At 41.0% G+C, this 17,203-nt stretch overlaps 1 protein-coding gene across 1 annotated transcript in view; it reads right to left on the reverse strand.

The window, feature by feature from the left end:
• The window catches only part of LOC126212649 (ankyrin-2-like), an 82,433-nt gene that overhangs the window by 12,987 nt on the left and 52,243 nt on the right, over positions 1-17,203 (reverse strand). The window contains exon 3 of the mRNA XM_049940074.1: positions 3,127-3,276. Coding sequence (XP_049796031.1) covers positions 3,127-3,276 — 150 coding nt within the window. The remainder of the gene's footprint in view (positions 1-3,126; positions 3,277-17,203) is intronic.

Consider the following 17,203-nt stretch of genomic DNA (forward strand, 5'->3'; position numbering starts at 1 on the left):
ATTATTTTTGATTATGCTGCATCATCTTACATTGATGAGTTTCTGGTTTATCTACAAAGTATTCTTCGTTGTGCTCTCTATCTTTAGTCTTTCCTGTTACACTTACTTCTCGTTGGTTGTCTTCTTATGTCAAATGGCTGATGCAATTTGTATACGACAAATTGGGTAAATACCTATCAGGCTCTCTATCTTATAAAATTTCAGCCTACATTCTCTGTAGCTTTCTATATTATCAGACCCATGGATGAAGTTTTGTTGACTGCCTGTGTGCATAAAGCTTTTAGACTGGGAAAAGTATTTTGAGAAGTATTTGCTCAATTTGTGGACCACTCGAGTAAATGATTTGACCACCTGGATCGCCAGACATCGTACATCTGTGGCTGACCATAATAGGTAATTAAAGCCCGAAATCCTTGAATCACTGGGAGAGAATAAGTTTTCTTAAGTCCACTGAAACATTACTGATCCCATTGTCATTGTTAAAATACCTGGTAGGGATCCCTGTTTTCTCTTGAATAGGTACAGACTCCTCTATTGCCCAATAACTTGTTGGATTCTGCTCCGATTAATTGTAAAGGCACATTGAATACTCTGAATTGCCACTTTTGGGCCTGTTGACTACAAGCATCAACTGAACTGTGTCTTGCAACAATATCAGTTCACTATCAGATAGGATTTCTATTTCACAAAGCGACAGTAAAACATCGGTGACTACCACTATAGATCAATGATTTCGAAGAAGAAAAGTGAAGTGATGACGAATTTACGCTGAAACTGGTCTGTGATGAATAAAAAGAAAAACTTCTGTCACTTCGCCTGTAAAACTCCCTGAGCTACAGAAGGTTTTACAGCTGTCGATATACGGCTACTGTGTCCATCTCCACTCAACCATGCCCACACAATAGGATTGACCTGATTTTTATTGATCCAAAATGGCCGCCTTTATCACTTGGACACCGACTGGTCCGACTTCCACTTTTGTAGAAGCTCATGTTGCCACGAATGATTTCCAAAAACTGCCAATACCCGTTGTCAAATACGTCTCTCGTATTGGGATAAGCCACGGATCTCAGCTCATTTAACTCCCCCAGCTGCGGTGTTACCACACACTCCGTGAGAGAATTTCTCATTATGCCGCTGGGACAATAATCGTGGAAATGAAAGTGAAGGGTTGTTCCCTACATGGGTAATTCATGAGATAGGAAACAATGTACGTCTACGTCTACGAGATTACTTTGCTATTCACAATAAAGCGCCTCGCGGAGGGTTCAATGAACCACCTTCAAGCTGTGTCTCTACCGTTCCGCTCTTAAACGGCGCGCGGGAACAATGAGTACTTAAATTTTTCAGTGCAAGATCTCTTATTTTATCGTGATGATCATTTCTCCCTATTTAGGTGGGTGCCAACAGAATGTTTTCGCAATCGGAGGAAGGAAACTGGTAGTTGAATTTAATGATAAGATCCCGTCGCAATTAAAATCGCGTTTGTTTTAATGATTGTCAATCCAATTCACGTATCATGTCCGTGGCACTATCTCCACTACTTCGCGGTAATAAAGAATGAGCTGCGCCTCTTTAAACTTTTTCGATGTCATCCGTCAGTGCCACCTGATACGGATCCTATACATCACAGCAATACTCCAGGATAGGATGGACAAGAGTGGTGTAAGCAGCCTCTTTAGCAGACCTGTTCCACCTTTTAAGTGTTCTGCCAATGATTCGCAGTCTTTCGTTTGCTCTACCCACAACAATATCTACGTGATCAGTCCAGTGTAGGTCATTTGTAATTGTAATCCCTAAGTATTTAATTGAATTTACAGCCTTCAGGTTCGTGACACTTATCACGTAATCGAAATTTTGTGGATTTCTTTTAGTACTCGTGTGAATAACTTCATACTTTTCTTTGTTCAGGGTCAATTGCCACTAATATAGACCAGGAACGATAGAGGGCCTGTAACAATTCCTTGGGGAACGCTGGATATTTCATCTGTTTTACTCGATGTCTTTCTGACAGTAAATCACGAATCCAGTCGCGCAACTGAGGCAATATTCAATAGGCACGCAGTTTAGCTAGGAGACGCTTTTGAGGAAATGTGTCGAAAGGCTTCTGTAAATCTAAAAATATAGAATCATTTTGGCATCCCCTGTCCATAGCAATCATGACTTCACAAGTATAAAGACCTAGTTATGTTCCACACGAACGATATAATTTAAGCCCTTGATGATAATGTGCCAATACACCGTTTTCTTCGAGGTAATTCATAATGTTCAGTCACAGCATATGTTCCAAAACCCTACTGTAAATCGACGTTAGTGATATGAGCCAGTAATTCAGCGGATTACTCGTATTTCCCTTTTTGGGTATTGGTGTGACAAGAATAATTTTCCAGTCTTTAGGTGCGGATATATCTGTGAGCGAGCTGATGTATGTAATTGCTAAATATGGAACTTTTGTGACAGCATATTCTGATAGGAATCTGACAGATATACAATCTGGATTGGAGGCCCTGCCTTTATTAAGTGATTTAAGCTACTTTGCTACACCGAGGATATCTGCTTCTATGTGTCTCACTTTGAAGTTATTCTTGATAGGAATTCAGGAATATTTATTTCTTCTAATTTGGTCAAGACATTTCGGAAAAATATGTATAATAACTCTGCTTTAGTGGCACTGTCACCAGTGACTTCACTATTGTTATCACACAGTGAAGGTTATTGACTGCTCCTTTCCACTAGTGTGCTTAATGTATTACCAGAATATCTTAGGGCTTTCTGAGAGATTACTAGGCAGAGATTTCGCTGAAAACTGAAATTGCTCCCAACACACCAGCACAGTCGTTGTTTTTGGGGAATTGTTTAGTGTTATCTTACACAAGTCAGCTGTGTTACGAAATGAAAACGAGTCATGCAACAAACCTGTAGAAGGGTGTATAGATTCCCTTATATCCTTTCCTCGTCAAACGTCACAATTAATGAAACGAAAAACTTTATACTAGACCTACAACTTCTGCTTCGTCAAAAACGTAAAATAGCGACATTGGATTTCTTGACTTTATCACTTGGCTAACTGCCCAACATGTCGAACTGTGATTGTGGACAGTCTACACGTAAAGTGACTGAACTCACCGCAGGAGAGAGACGGCGGCGTCATCAGGCTGTGGAGCGGCCTGGGGAGAGGTGGGGGGCGCAGGTGTGGCTGGCCTCCGGCCGTCGTCGCTGTGGCCACTGTGCGGCTGCGGGGAGGGGCCGGTCCTGCTCTCTCCAGCGCTTGGCGTGCTGCACAGGAGGAACACTGCTTCCAAAAGGGTTTTCACATCGAGTCCAGTGGTCAGATTACCACAGACTGTACAGCTGAGGTACTGTCCACACACAGATAATAGAACACACACTGCCAACGACAGTAGTGGCCCACATAAGACGAATGACAGCATTCAGGTAATCATATATCATCCTTCTCCTCATTTTCTCATACCTGTAGCCTAGCATATTACACAATATTTGGTAAAAATAAATATAAGATGTGTACAAAGCTCAACAACTGTGCTTACAACACCCATTGGTCAACATAATTTCAATAGACAACAGCGTAAATCACAAAGAAATTTGAATGACAGTAACCCTTAAATGCACTTAATGTGGTACTACCGACATGAGATGGTGTTTGTAGCTTGTATGTTAAGGGGGTTGGACGTCAAACGGACCGACTTGGAGCAGAAGAGGCACCACAAGATACTAAATTCTACTGTCTATATTTTTAGAAGTATATTCATAGAATTTTTGTGAGCATGACCAGTGGAAGTTCAAAAACATAACGAAATAAATTTTTTTTACATGTGAAATTTTATAATTTTTTCACTTACTATTGGCTGCATTTTTTTCTATAGGTACACTTTTCTTCATAAGTAAGAGAGATTCTTCGATGAATTTTGCACAGCATACAATCCATACATAAAGGTGTATGAAATTCTAGAATTTATTTAATTTTCAAGAAAATGAATGACCTGTTACATTTTGAACTTCATGTTTAGAAAAAAATCAAATTTTATAGTTAATTATCTCAAAATTTACCACAGTTTTTAATAGAGATGGAAAATTCTAGAGTTTTGCATTAAGGAGTTTGTGTTTAATAAGGATACCAAGTTGGAAAAGGAATGGCATATTTATTTTGGGTGTTACATGTATCTGAGAACAGAAATTTGTGTTTTGCAGAAAATGGCCATTAAAGTTTCTGGCTGCATTTGGCATCATTTAGAACTGTCCAGCACCACAAATAGGTTTTTTTCCATTTTTATATCTGTTTTCGTCTTTTCCACATTCCTATGATTCACTCTTTCCGAATTTATCACTTCCAAAAATGATTTATGTGCTTTCACTACATGCTGTCTGTTTATTGCATATAAAGCTTTGATGCAGTTCACTTTGCCCTTGATTCCCATTTTCTCTAAAATACATATCCGGCTTTACACACTATCATTAAAACATGTAACTGCATCATAAACACCAACAGCAAGTACATCTCTTCCACACAAAAATTGGTTTTTGGCATCTTTTCCATGCACATTCATTAAAGCTTTCATTGGGGTTTGGGTGCCGCCATCAAGACATTTCTTCTACGTCAATAGTCCCTTATTACACGTATGACCATCTCTGGCGCTAATATAAACATTCGAATTCAGCGAAATACACGTATGTATGACAGCAGACGTCTGTGGTAAGGGGTGTAGCGCTTAATCTTGGTACCCGCGGGACCAAATAGCGTGCCTTATAATCACTGAAATATATATGTTTTATACATCAAACTTTTCAGGAAGATGTACTCTACAAAACAGACATATTTTCGAAAAGTCGATTTTTTGTTAAATTTTTGACATCCTACCCGCTTAGGAGACAGGAATCCGACTATAGGGGGAAGAAATTGGAGATAGGTATCTAAAAATCTCTTTGGTTTCTCTTGTCGCTGTTGTCAGAATGATGCGAAAATAAACCCAGAACACGAAGAAATGGGATATAAATCAAGAAGGGGATGAATTATGCCAGTGATATGATGTTGTGCAAGGTTGTTAGGTTGTGGGATGTCGCTTCCGAACATTATTGATGGCCCAAAACAACACAGGGACCGCAACGCTCTCGTGACGCGATGGCACATGGGGAATGGCTCCAGTTCCGCCCTGGGGCCACGACGACGACAGCCTTCGTCAACCGCCCCAGGCAACGCGTCGCCCCCTGGGTGAACGGCAGACAGCCTGGCGGCTGCATCGGGGTCACCACTGGGTGAGGCGAATGCCGCGCCGAAAACTGGGGTCGACCTCAATGTCTGTGTACAGCGAGAGAAACTCGACAGCGCCGAACTGCGCCTTTGCCAAGCAGTCACAGGCAACTGAGGCGTAAGGTATTTATGGTATAATGAAAAACTTGATCTATGAATACTAGAAGTAGACATATAACATGTAGGGATTAATTCTTATCACTTTACGGTTCCATCAAGTCGTTAGAATTCCACGAGCCTTAGACAGAGTGCTCGTACGCCATTGCCGAGTAATAGCTGCTCTGCGGGTTTTTCTGTATGTTGGTATTTTAATGCCTCACAAGGAGGTGACAAAATAGCCAAATACAGTATGTCTCCAAGGCATAATGTCGTTGGTAAATGTTGCATAATATGAAACGAATGAGGTACGACAGAAGACAGTTACCGAATTTTCAGATGTTTAAGTGAATATTGCCCACGCATGGGGAATAGAAAGAAACGCTTGTTGCTTACTTTCATTTTCCTTGCATAAAATTGCACGATAGATCGTCATGTGGTCGAATGAGTCATTTTAGATGCAAATTGCCAGTTAATTTATACGACTATTTGTACTCTAAACATCACCATACAATTACTATTCTTTTTCCCTAAAATGGTAACAAGAAACACAGATTGAGTTATCAGTTCCCACCCATACCTTTTTACACATTACAAACATAGAAAGTCTTCTACAGAGTAGGAGTGCTCAAGCAGAAACTTTTTCAATTTATTTCCAAATTTTACCATACTGCCTGTTAAACATTTTATATCACAGGGTAAGTGGTCAAAAGTTTTTGTTCAAACCTTAATGGCAACCTAAAGAAAACCTTAATGTTCAGTAATGAATGTAATTTTTTCTTCTATTATTGTAATCATGTACCTCATGGTTCCTTTTGAACTGTAGTAGATTGATTACAACAAGCTTCATGAGGGAATAAATATACTGTGAAGCGGTAGTCAGTAGGCCCAACTCCTTAATCAGATGGCTACAAGACGATCGCGCGTGAGCGCCACATATTATTGTTACAACTCGTTTTTGGGCAATGAAGACCATCTTTCTTAAAGATGATTTACCCCAGAACATTATTCCATATGACATTGCTGAATGAAAAGAAGCAAAATATGTCAACTTACTGATTTATCTCTTTTCAAAATTTGCTGTGATTCTAAGTGCAGATGTAGCGAAACTAAGTTTTTTTACGAGTTCCCAAATTTATGTTTTTCCTATTAAAATTCTCATCAATATGGACACCTAAGAATTTTAAAAGTTTTCACCTTATGTATTACTTCACCACCATGTGTTACACTTATCACTGATGCAGTACCCCCAGAGGTGCAGAACTGTATATAATGTGTCTCTGTGAAATTCAGGGTGAGACACTTTGCAGAAAACCAAACAATGATACTTTTTGAGAACATTGTTTACCATTTCTTCCAGTTCTGTATTAATACTGAGAGTGATAACATTACTGTTGTCATCTGCAAAAAGAACTAATTCTGCTTGCTGTACATTAGATGGTAGATTATTAACATAAATGAGAAACAGTAGTATACCTAAGATTGAGCCTTGGGGAACCCCATATGTGATTTCCACCCTGTCATAATTATGTCCCTGAATTCTGTTGGTTGAGTTACTACTAAATACAGCTTTTTGCAACCTTTTAGTTAGATGTGATAAGATGCATTGGTTGACTACACCATCAACCCTACAAACTTTAGCTAGCAGTATATTATTATTTTCACCATCAAATGCCTTGGATAGGTCACAGAAAATACCCACCGGTGCTGTTTTGTTATTTAATGCTTGTACTATCTGGTGTGTGAACATTTAAATGGCATTCTCAGTAGAGCACCCCTTCTGAAAGGCAAACTGTGATTTGGTGACAATATTATTGTTGCCAAGGTGTGATAATCTTCTACAATACATCACCTTCTCAAAAATGTAGGTAAATGATAGAAGCAGTGAAACAGGTCGGTAGTTGCTGATGTCTCTCTTATCTGTGAAATAAAAGGTGTCACATTCAAATTCAAAGCTGAACACTATTCAGTCTGTGAATCCAAAGAAGAGTGAAGAGACCGATTGAAACAAGTGTACTATTACAAGTCACTGTTTCAGAATTAATAATGCGATACGTGACAGATAAATTGAAGCATACCGAAAAAGCGGTGAGATGTCAATCTGGCTTGTTACACAAACACGCCATCAGCTGCAGTGTAACTGATCAGGGCTTCAAATCTCCATGACAAGTAGACCGGACACCACAGCACGTTTATATAATGCCCGTGAACAGTGTCAGATGTTGTGTGATACTTGTGAAGGATACAGAGACACTTTCTATGCATGCGTTATCTGCAACTGAAATAATTTGGAAGCTGCTCCACTCTTGATCGCGAGTTGCATGGCTGGTCTAATTGTGCAGCAATAAGATTTTGGGGCATTTAGATGTTACAATGTAGCAGTGTTGAGTTGCACATGACCACGAGGGCAGGCATTATCGTTGTCAAGGTTACAGTCTATCACGTCTGGTCAAGACAAGGGAAGAATGCCATATTGCATACTGGGCTCACAGTGACCCCTTTACAACTATGCCTACCATCTGAGACCAAATAATGGTTTTTTATCAGCAATGTGTTATCCTGCACTTTGGTTCAGAGATTCATTTATTAGTTTATTTATTTATTTATGTCATTTTCTCAATACCCTCTCGGGTGGAACAGTGATCATTGCAATTTATAAATAACAGACTCAATAGCCAGAACATTATGATCACCTGCCTATCATCGATTAAACGTGTACTGGCAATAGCAGCGTCACTTCACGAGGAATGACTGCTAGTCAGACACATGCACAGTCGATGTAGGATCAGCAAATGTGCTGTCCATCTGTAGATGGGGAAGGTATGCTATACATCTCAGTTTGAGGGAGGGAATTTTATGATGACCTGAATGCTCATCACGAGCATTTCGGAATGCACGATTTGTTGAGTGTTCGAGGAGTGCTGTGGTGAGTGCCTTCGACATGTGGCGAAACCAAGGTGAAACTATGTGCAGACGTCATGGGGTTGGGTGGCCAGCCCTCATTACATTCTCGAATGTTGTAGGCCGGGCAGACTGGTAAACCGTGACAGATGGTGCAGGCTACAAGTGTGTCTGAACACACAGTGCCCTCAAGACTCCTAACAGTGTGCCTCTGCAGCTGACAACCCATACATTTGCCAATGTTAACACCATGACATCAGCAACTATGGCTGAAATGGGCACATTAGGATCTCCTGGGCACCTATGCTGTGGGACAGAGAGAAACTGGCGCTGGTTCCATTGTGCTCTAGGGAAATTCACCTTGACATTCAAAGGTCCAGTAGAGATTGTTCAAGGCACCATGATGGCCAACGAGCAATATACACTTGTTTCAGACCACATACTCCTCTTCATGAGGATCATGTTTCACGATGGCAGTGGCATTTTTCAACAAGGTAATGCACCATATCACAAGGAATGGAAGTGATGGAGTATTTCGAGGAACAGAGTGGCGAGTTTCAATTAATGTGCTGGTCCCACAACTCACCTGATGGGAATGCGAACGAACACATCTGGGATGTGCCTCGACGTGGCGTAAGAGCTCATTCATCCGGTGAGGAATTATTGGGAATTAGGTGCCTTGTGTGGGCAGTGTGGCGCCAATTCCCTTCCAGACCATGATGCGTCACTGCTGCTATCCGTTACAAAGGTGGACATACCAGGTATTACATAGGTGATTATAATGTTCTGGCTGATGAGTTTTTAGTCCTTAGTAGCAGTTTTCATTTAGTCTACTGGTTACTGGTTTTGGTACAGAGTACCACCTCAGGACATCCTCTGCCATGCTCTCGGGAAACTACTAGGTACCTCAAATATGTCAAGCTTGTTTTTCTCTTATTTCTTTCTTATTTTGAACATTATAATATGGTATGTCTAAAATATAAGATTTTCACTGTCCTTATTTCTGTCTACTAGTATGCTCCAACATTTATATGGATATCGATGTGGTGCTGTACATAGTGGCATTCGTTATTTCAAATCATCTTGCCTAATTTTACTATTTCATTTTACATATTGCTATTAACACTACAATGAGAACTGATACTGTAATTGCAGTAATAAACAATATAACTCTTACAACTATTGAAAGCCTCTATTAATACTATATCACCATGAATTTTCTCTAGAAGCTACAAATACTACTGTTACTGCTATGTTATTACTGGCATTTGTTACTAATATTAACACCAATACAAATACTTATACTGCAGTTACAAAATATAACATTATACAGTATTTACTGACTCAGAGAGAAAGGTTACTAGCTTACTGCCTTGTATAGCTTTGCTCTTTTCATGTACAGTAGTCTAAGGTGGACCCACATACACACGCAATTTATTAGAAGGTTGGCTCAAATAAAAGCAGCCAGAGATTAGAGTTCTATAGTACAAAGCAATACAACAGAGGAAAGTAAATGCAGCACTAAGATGACTATATCAGCTGTTGAAAATGACCACCATTCATCTCTTGATGCTTTTGGGCCCTGGTCGGTAGGTTGCTGAAGGCGGATCGAAGGTTGGATGCTTGAACTGCTGCAGTCTCATCTGGAGTGTTCTGCTGCTGTTCTTGATGACTGTGAGGGTTGTTGTGATTGACTCTGCTCTCGAGGGCTCTCGTGCACTATAATAACACACTGACAGATCAGGTGACAAAGGTGGCCAGGTAGGGCCCCAACCAGGCTGACCTCTGCTAACAACTGTGAATCATGAAATTGTGTATCTGTGATCAAAGGTTCGACTTGCTGTATGACCAGTTGCTCCATCTTCTTGGAAGTAACTGAACACCTTTCCCTCCTCCATTAATGCTGCCACAAATAGCTCCAAAATGTTGGCAATGTGATGGGCCAAAGTCAGCAGCTGATTGAAGAAGGTGAAACCAGTAATGCTGCGTGCAGACATTGCACACCAAAATCCAACCCTATGATCGTGCAAAGGTGTTTCGTGGAAGTTCTGCTGACTCTCTGCTATCCAGGACCTGTGATTCTGTTAGTTGACGTAACAACTCAGCTGAAATTAGTCTCCATCAGACATAAAGAAAAAATCCATGTCCAAGCCATTCATTGTTATCTCAGTGAATGGACATTCACAAATGTGGAGGTGCTTAGGAACATCTGCTGGTTTTAATGCGTGACCAACAGACATGCGATAGGGACATACAGGGTGTTCCATTGATAGTGATCAGGCCAAATATCTCACGAAATAAGCATCAAACGGAAACACTACAAAGAGAGATACTCGTCTAGCTTGAACAGGGGAAACCAGATGGCGCTATGGTTGGCCCGTTAGATGGCGCTGCCATAGGTCAAACGGATATCAACTGCGTATTTTTAAATAGTAATCCACATTTTTTATTACAAGTTAATGTAGTACGTAAAGAAATATCAATGTTTTAGGTGGGCCACTTTTTTCGTTTTGTGATAGATGGCGCTGTAATAGTCACAAACGTACAAGTACGAGGTATCACGTAACATTCCGCCAGTGCGGACGGTATTTGCTTCGTCATGCAGTACCCATCTTAAAATGGACCGTTTACGAATTGTGGGAATGGTCGATATCTTGTTGATATATGGCTATTGTGATCAAAATGCCAAATGGGCGAGTGCTATGAATGCTGCTCGGTATCCTGGACGAAATTATCCAAGTGTCTGGACCGTTCGCCGGATAGTTAGCCTACGTTATTTAAGGAAAGTGTTCAGCCACATGTGAAACGTCAACCACGACCTGCAACAAATGATGATGCCCAAGTAGGTGTTTTAGCTGCTGTCGCGGCTATTCCGCAAATCAGTAGCATACCAATTGCGCGAGAATCGGGAATCTCTAAAACGTCGGTGTTGAGAATGCTACATCAACATCGATTGCACCCGTTCCATATTTCTGTCCACCAGGAATTGCATGGCGACGACTTTGAACGTCTTGTACAGTTCTGCCACTGGGCACAAGAGAAATTACGGGATGATACTACAAGATGTTTCACTGCATTACAGAATGGCGATGTACTTCCAACATTATGGATGTCTGCCACATAGCTCGCGTACGGTTGAAGCGGTATTGAATAGCATACTTCATGACACCCCCCCATGAACCATAGACGTTGCCGTTGGTGGGGAGGCTTGCGTGCCTCAGCGATACAGATAGCCGTACCGTAGGTACAACCACAACGGAGGGGTATCTGTTGAGAGGCCAGACAAACATGTGGTTCCTGAAGAGGGGCAGCAGCCTTTTCAGTAGTTGCAAGGGCAACAGTCTGGATGATTGACTGATCTGGCCTTGTAACAATAACAAAAACGGCCTTGCTGTGCTGCTACTGCGAGCGGCTGAAAGCAAGTAGAAACTACGGCCGTAATTTTTCCCGAGGGCATGCAGCTTTACTATATGATTAAATGATGATGGCGTCCTCTTGGGTAAAATATTCCGGAGGTAAAATAGTCCCCCATTCGGATCTCCGGGCGGGGACTACTCAAGAGGATGTCGTTATCAGGAGAAAGAAAACTGGCGTTCTACGGATTGGAGCGTGGAATGTCAGATCCCTTAATCGGGCAGGTTGGTTAGAAAATTTGAAAAGGGAAATGGATAGGTTAAATTTAGATATAGTGGCAATTAGTGAAGTTCGGTGGCAGGAGGAACAAGACTTCTGGTCAGGTGACTACAGGGTTATAAACACAAAGTCAAATAGGGGTAATGCAGGAGTAGGCTTAATAATGAATAGGAAAATAGGAACGCGGGTAAGCTACTACAAACAGCATAGTGAACGCATTATTGTGGCCAAGATAGATACGAAGCCCACACCTACTACAGTAGTACAAGTTTATATGCCAACTAGCTCTGCAGATGACGAAGAAATTGAAGAAATGTATGATGAAATAAAAGAAATTATTCAGATAGTGAAGGGAGACGAAAATTCAATAGTGATTGGTGACTGGAATTCGAGTGTAGGAAAAGGGAGAGAAGGAAACGTAGTAGGTGAATATGGATTGGGGCTAAGAAATGAAAGAGGAAGCCGCCTGGTAGAATTTTGCACAGAGCACAACTTAATCATAGTTAACACTTGGTTTAAGAATCATGATAGAAGGTTGTATACATGGAAGAACCCTGGAGATACCAAAAGGTATCAGATAGATTATATAATGGTAAGACAGAGATTTAGGAACCAGGTTTTAAATTGTAAGACATTTCCAGGGGCAGATGTGGACTCTGACCACAATCTATTGGTTATGACCTGTAGATTAAAACCGAAGAAACTGCAAAAAGGTGGGAATTTAAGGAGATGGGACCTGGATAAACTGAAAGAACCAGAGGTTGTACAGAGTTTCAGGGAGAGCATAAGGGAACAATTAACAGGAATGGGGGAAAGAAATTCAGTAGAAGAAGAATGGGTAACTCTGAGGGATAAAATAGTGAAGGCAGCAGAGGATCAAATAGGTAAAAAAAAACGAGGGCTAGTAGAAACCCTTGGGTAACAGAAGAAATATTGAATTTAATTGATGAAAGGAGAAAATATAAAAATGCAGTAAATGAAGCAGGCAGAAAGGAATACAAACGTCTCAAAAATGAGATCGACAGGAAGTGTAAAATGGCTAAGCAGGGATGGCTAGAGGACAAATGTGTAGAGGCTTATCTCACTAGGGGTAAGATAGATACTGCCTACAGGAAAATTAAAGAGACCTTTGGAGATAAGAGAACCACTTGTATGAACATCAAGAGCTCAGATGGGAACCCAGTTCTAAGCAAAGAAGGGAAAGCAGAAATGTGGAAGGAGTATATAGAGGGTCTATACAAGGGCGATGTACTTGAGGACAATATTATGGAAACGGAAGAGGATGTAGGTGAAGATGAAATGGGAGATACGATACTGCCTGAAGAGTTTGACAGAGCACTGAAAGACCTAAGTCGAAACAAGGCCCCGGGAGTAGACAACATTCCATTAGAACTACTGATGGCCTTCGGAGAACCAGTCATGACAAAACTCTACCATCTGGTGAGCAAGATGTATGAAACAGGCGAAATACCCACAGACTTCAAGAAGAATATAATAGTTCCAATCCCAAAGAAAGTAGGTGTTGACAGATGTGAAAATTACCGAACTATCAGTTTAATAAGTCACAGCTGCAAAATACTAACGCGAATTCTTTACAGACGAATGGAAAGACTGGTGGAAGCCGACCTCGGGGAAGATCAGTTTGGATTCCGTAGAAATGTTGGAACACGTGAGGCAATACTAACCTTACGACTTATCTTAGAAGAAAGATTAAGAAAAGGCAAACCTACGTTTCTAGCATTTGTAGACTTAGAGAAAGCTTTTGACAATGTTAACTGGAATACTCTCTTTCAAATTCTGAATGTTTCAGGGGTAAAATACAGGGAGCGAAAGGCTATTTACAATTTGTACAGAAGCCAGATGGCAGTTATAAGAGTCGAGCGGCATGAAAGGGAAGCAGTGGTTGGGAAAGGAGTGAGACAGGGTTGTAGCCTCTCCCCGATGTTATTCAATCTGTATATTGAGCAAGCAGTAAAGGAAACAAAAGAAAAATTCGGAGTAGGTATTAAAATTCATGGAGAAGAAGTAAAAACTTTGAGGTTCGCCGATGACATTGTAATTCTGTCCGAGACAGCAAAGGACTTGGAAGAGCAGTTGAACGGAATGGACAGTGTCTTGAAAGGAGGGTATAAGATGAACATCAACAAAAGCAAAACGAGGATAATGGAATGTAGTCAAATTAAATCGGGTGATGCTGAGGGAATTAGATTAGGAAATGAGACAGTTAAAGTAGTAAAGGAGTTTTGCTATTTAGGGAGGAAAATAACTGATGATGGTCGAAGTAGAGAGGATATAAAATGTAGACTGGCAATGGCAAGGAAATCGTTTCTGAAGAAAAGAAATTTGTTAACATTGAGTATAGATTTAAGTGTCAGGAAGTCGTTTCTGAAAGTATTTGTATGGAGTGTAGCCATGTATGGAAGTGAAACATGGACGATAACTAGTTTGGACAAGAAGAGAATAGAAGCTTTCGAGATGTGGTGCTACAGAAGAATGCTGAAGATAAGGTGGGTAGATCACGTAACTAATGGAGAGGTATTGATTAGGTTGGGAAGAAGAGAAGTTTGTGGCACAACTTGACTAGAAGAAGGGATCGGTTGGTAGGACATGTTTTGAGGCATCAAAGAATCACAAATTTAGCATTGGAGAGCAGCGTGGAGGGTAAAAATCGTAGAGGGAGACCAAGAGATGAATACACTAAGCAGATTCCGAAGGATGTAGGTTGCAGTAAGTACTGGGAGATGAAGAAGCTTGCACAAGATAGAGTAGCATGGAGAGCTGCATCAAACCAGTCTCAGGACTGAAGACCTTAACAACAACAACTTCATGACAGGTGGATTGATCGTCGAAGCACTATCCCATGGCCCGCACGTTCACCGGATGTGACGTCCCCGGATTTCTTTCTGTGGGGAAAGTTGATAGATATTTGCTATCGTGATCCACCGACAACGCCTAACAACATGCGTCATCGCATTGTCAATGCATGCGCAAACATTACGGAAGGCGAACTACTCGCTGTTGAGAGGAATGTCGTTACACGTATTGTCAAATGCATTGAGGTTGACGGACATCATTTTGAGCATTTATTGCATTAATGTGGTATTTACAGGTAATCATGCTGTAACAGCATGCGTTTTCAGAAATGATGAGTTCACAAAGGTACATGTATCGCATTGGAGCAACCGCAATAAAATGTTTAAACGTACTTACGTTCTGTATTTTAATTTAAAAAAAAACACCTGTTGCGAACTGTTCAGCTAAAATTGTGAGCCATATGTCTGTGACCATTACAGCGCTATCACAAAGTGAAAAAAGTGGCCTAACTAAAACGTTCATATTGCTTTACGTACTACACGAATATGTAATAAAAAATGGGGGTTCCTATTTAAAAAACACGCAGTTGATATCCGTTTGACCTATGGCAGAGCCATCTAGCGGACCAACCATAGCGCCATCTGGTTTCCCCCTTCAAGCTAGACAAGTTTTTTTCATTTGACGCTTATTTTGTGAGATATTTGGCCCAGTAAATCAATGGACCACCCTGAATATGCAGGTCTGCGTAATCAGTGTGAAATCCTGGTCTCTTGTGACAGGTGTTGGAATGATTTGGTAGGTCTCTGAAACATTTTCTGGCGCACTGCAGCATTGTTCTGTGATGTGCAGGGGAGTTTAGGCATTTTTTTTTTACTGCTTCAAAACAGATCCTGTTTGACATCAATTTCGGATTAAGCGTTGCATGGTACTCGTTGCTCACACTTTATCACCACTAAATTTCGCAGAAAACAACTGACCATACCGTTTCCATGACTTCGTTCTCACATAACTTTTCACAACGAACGCCTGCTGCTCCACTGTGAGTACCATCGCCCCCTTTGCTCAGCTCTACTCACACTGGCACAGCCCGCACAACAATATGAACTGATGTGGATCACGTGGTGGATAACATGGCGTGCATGTCACAGGGTGTGGCTATATGCATATATTCACGTGCAATCGTATTCATTCTCCCAGGCCACTTTCATTTGCTCCACCCTGTACTAACAGAAGTATCTAAGGTCTCTCTAGGTTTGAAGCCAGATTGACCACGCTATCATGTCCGGAAATATCTTACAGCCTCGAAATAGCATTGCAACCAATCAAAGTGTATCACTTGTATTTCACTCATTTTTACAATCTTCTTAGATACACTCGTGGTCAACTCCCTTAACACTTTTGTTATTGGACCAGGCAATCGTAGTAATTTATTGTTTTGTTCACAGTCCCTAAGACCATGAGCATGTCTTCCTCATCCCTGCATTGGTGTCAGAGGCCACTAGCAGATGGGCTATGGAATTATTCAGCCACGTGTAACTGTCATTACTACCAACACAGAAAAGACTTCTATTGGAGTGGTTCTGTCAATATAATGCATAGACTACTCGCATTACAGCAATGAATCACATTTTGTACTGGCCCAGATGAGCATCGTCAGGCACTATGGTGGCGACCTTGGTCGCATTCCTTCTGTTTTCTGGAGACATGCAGCAGTGTTACTTCTGGGGTCATGGTATGTGGATCCACTGGGTATGACCTCGGCTCAAGACTCATAGTGACTGAGGACGCTGTCGGCACAATGGTATGCCACTGCCATCCCATGTCCCTGTTTGCTACCTCTCATGCAACAGTATTGTGACATCAACAATCAACAGGAAAATGCTCACCCACACATGGGATGTATCTCCATAAATTGTCTGCGTGATGATGAAATACCCCCATGTCCCGAAAGACATCCAGATCTAACATGTAGGGTGTCAATCCATCGCAGTGCTAGTAACTGCGATATCAAGGACGAGTTGCAATGGTTATGGCTCACTTTCCCTCAGGAGAAGATAAAATGACTTTAAGATTTACTTCCCAACAGAACCAACGCATGTGTCCAGGTAAGTGTGGTTGCAATGCCAAATTATAAATGGGTTCATACCACTAAGTTCTGTGTAAATTTGACTCGATTTTTCAATGACTGATACAATGTCACATATTGTATCAACATGCGAAGTATCATTTCGTTTCGTCAGCCCTTCCCAATAATTCAGTTCTTGTTGATGCAATGTATATTTAAACATAAACTCTACATCAAACGATGTTCATAGTCTTACGTGGAGGTTATCTTTCCAGTCTTACATGCTTCACTTTTTCCAGACTCTACCTTTCTCTTTTGCAGCTGATAAAGTCCATAAATTTATGTTCATGTATGATACTCATATAGCAATGCACCAGCAACCTACTTCCACATCCATTCCCTTCCAGATTAATTTGGGAGATATATAA

This window comes from Schistocerca nitens, chromosome 11, assembly GCF_023898315.1.
Source record: "Schistocerca nitens isolate TAMUIC-IGC-003100 chromosome 11, iqSchNite1.1, whole genome shotgun sequence".
NCBI lineage: Eukaryota > Metazoa > Arthropoda > Insecta > Orthoptera > Acrididae > Schistocerca > Schistocerca nitens.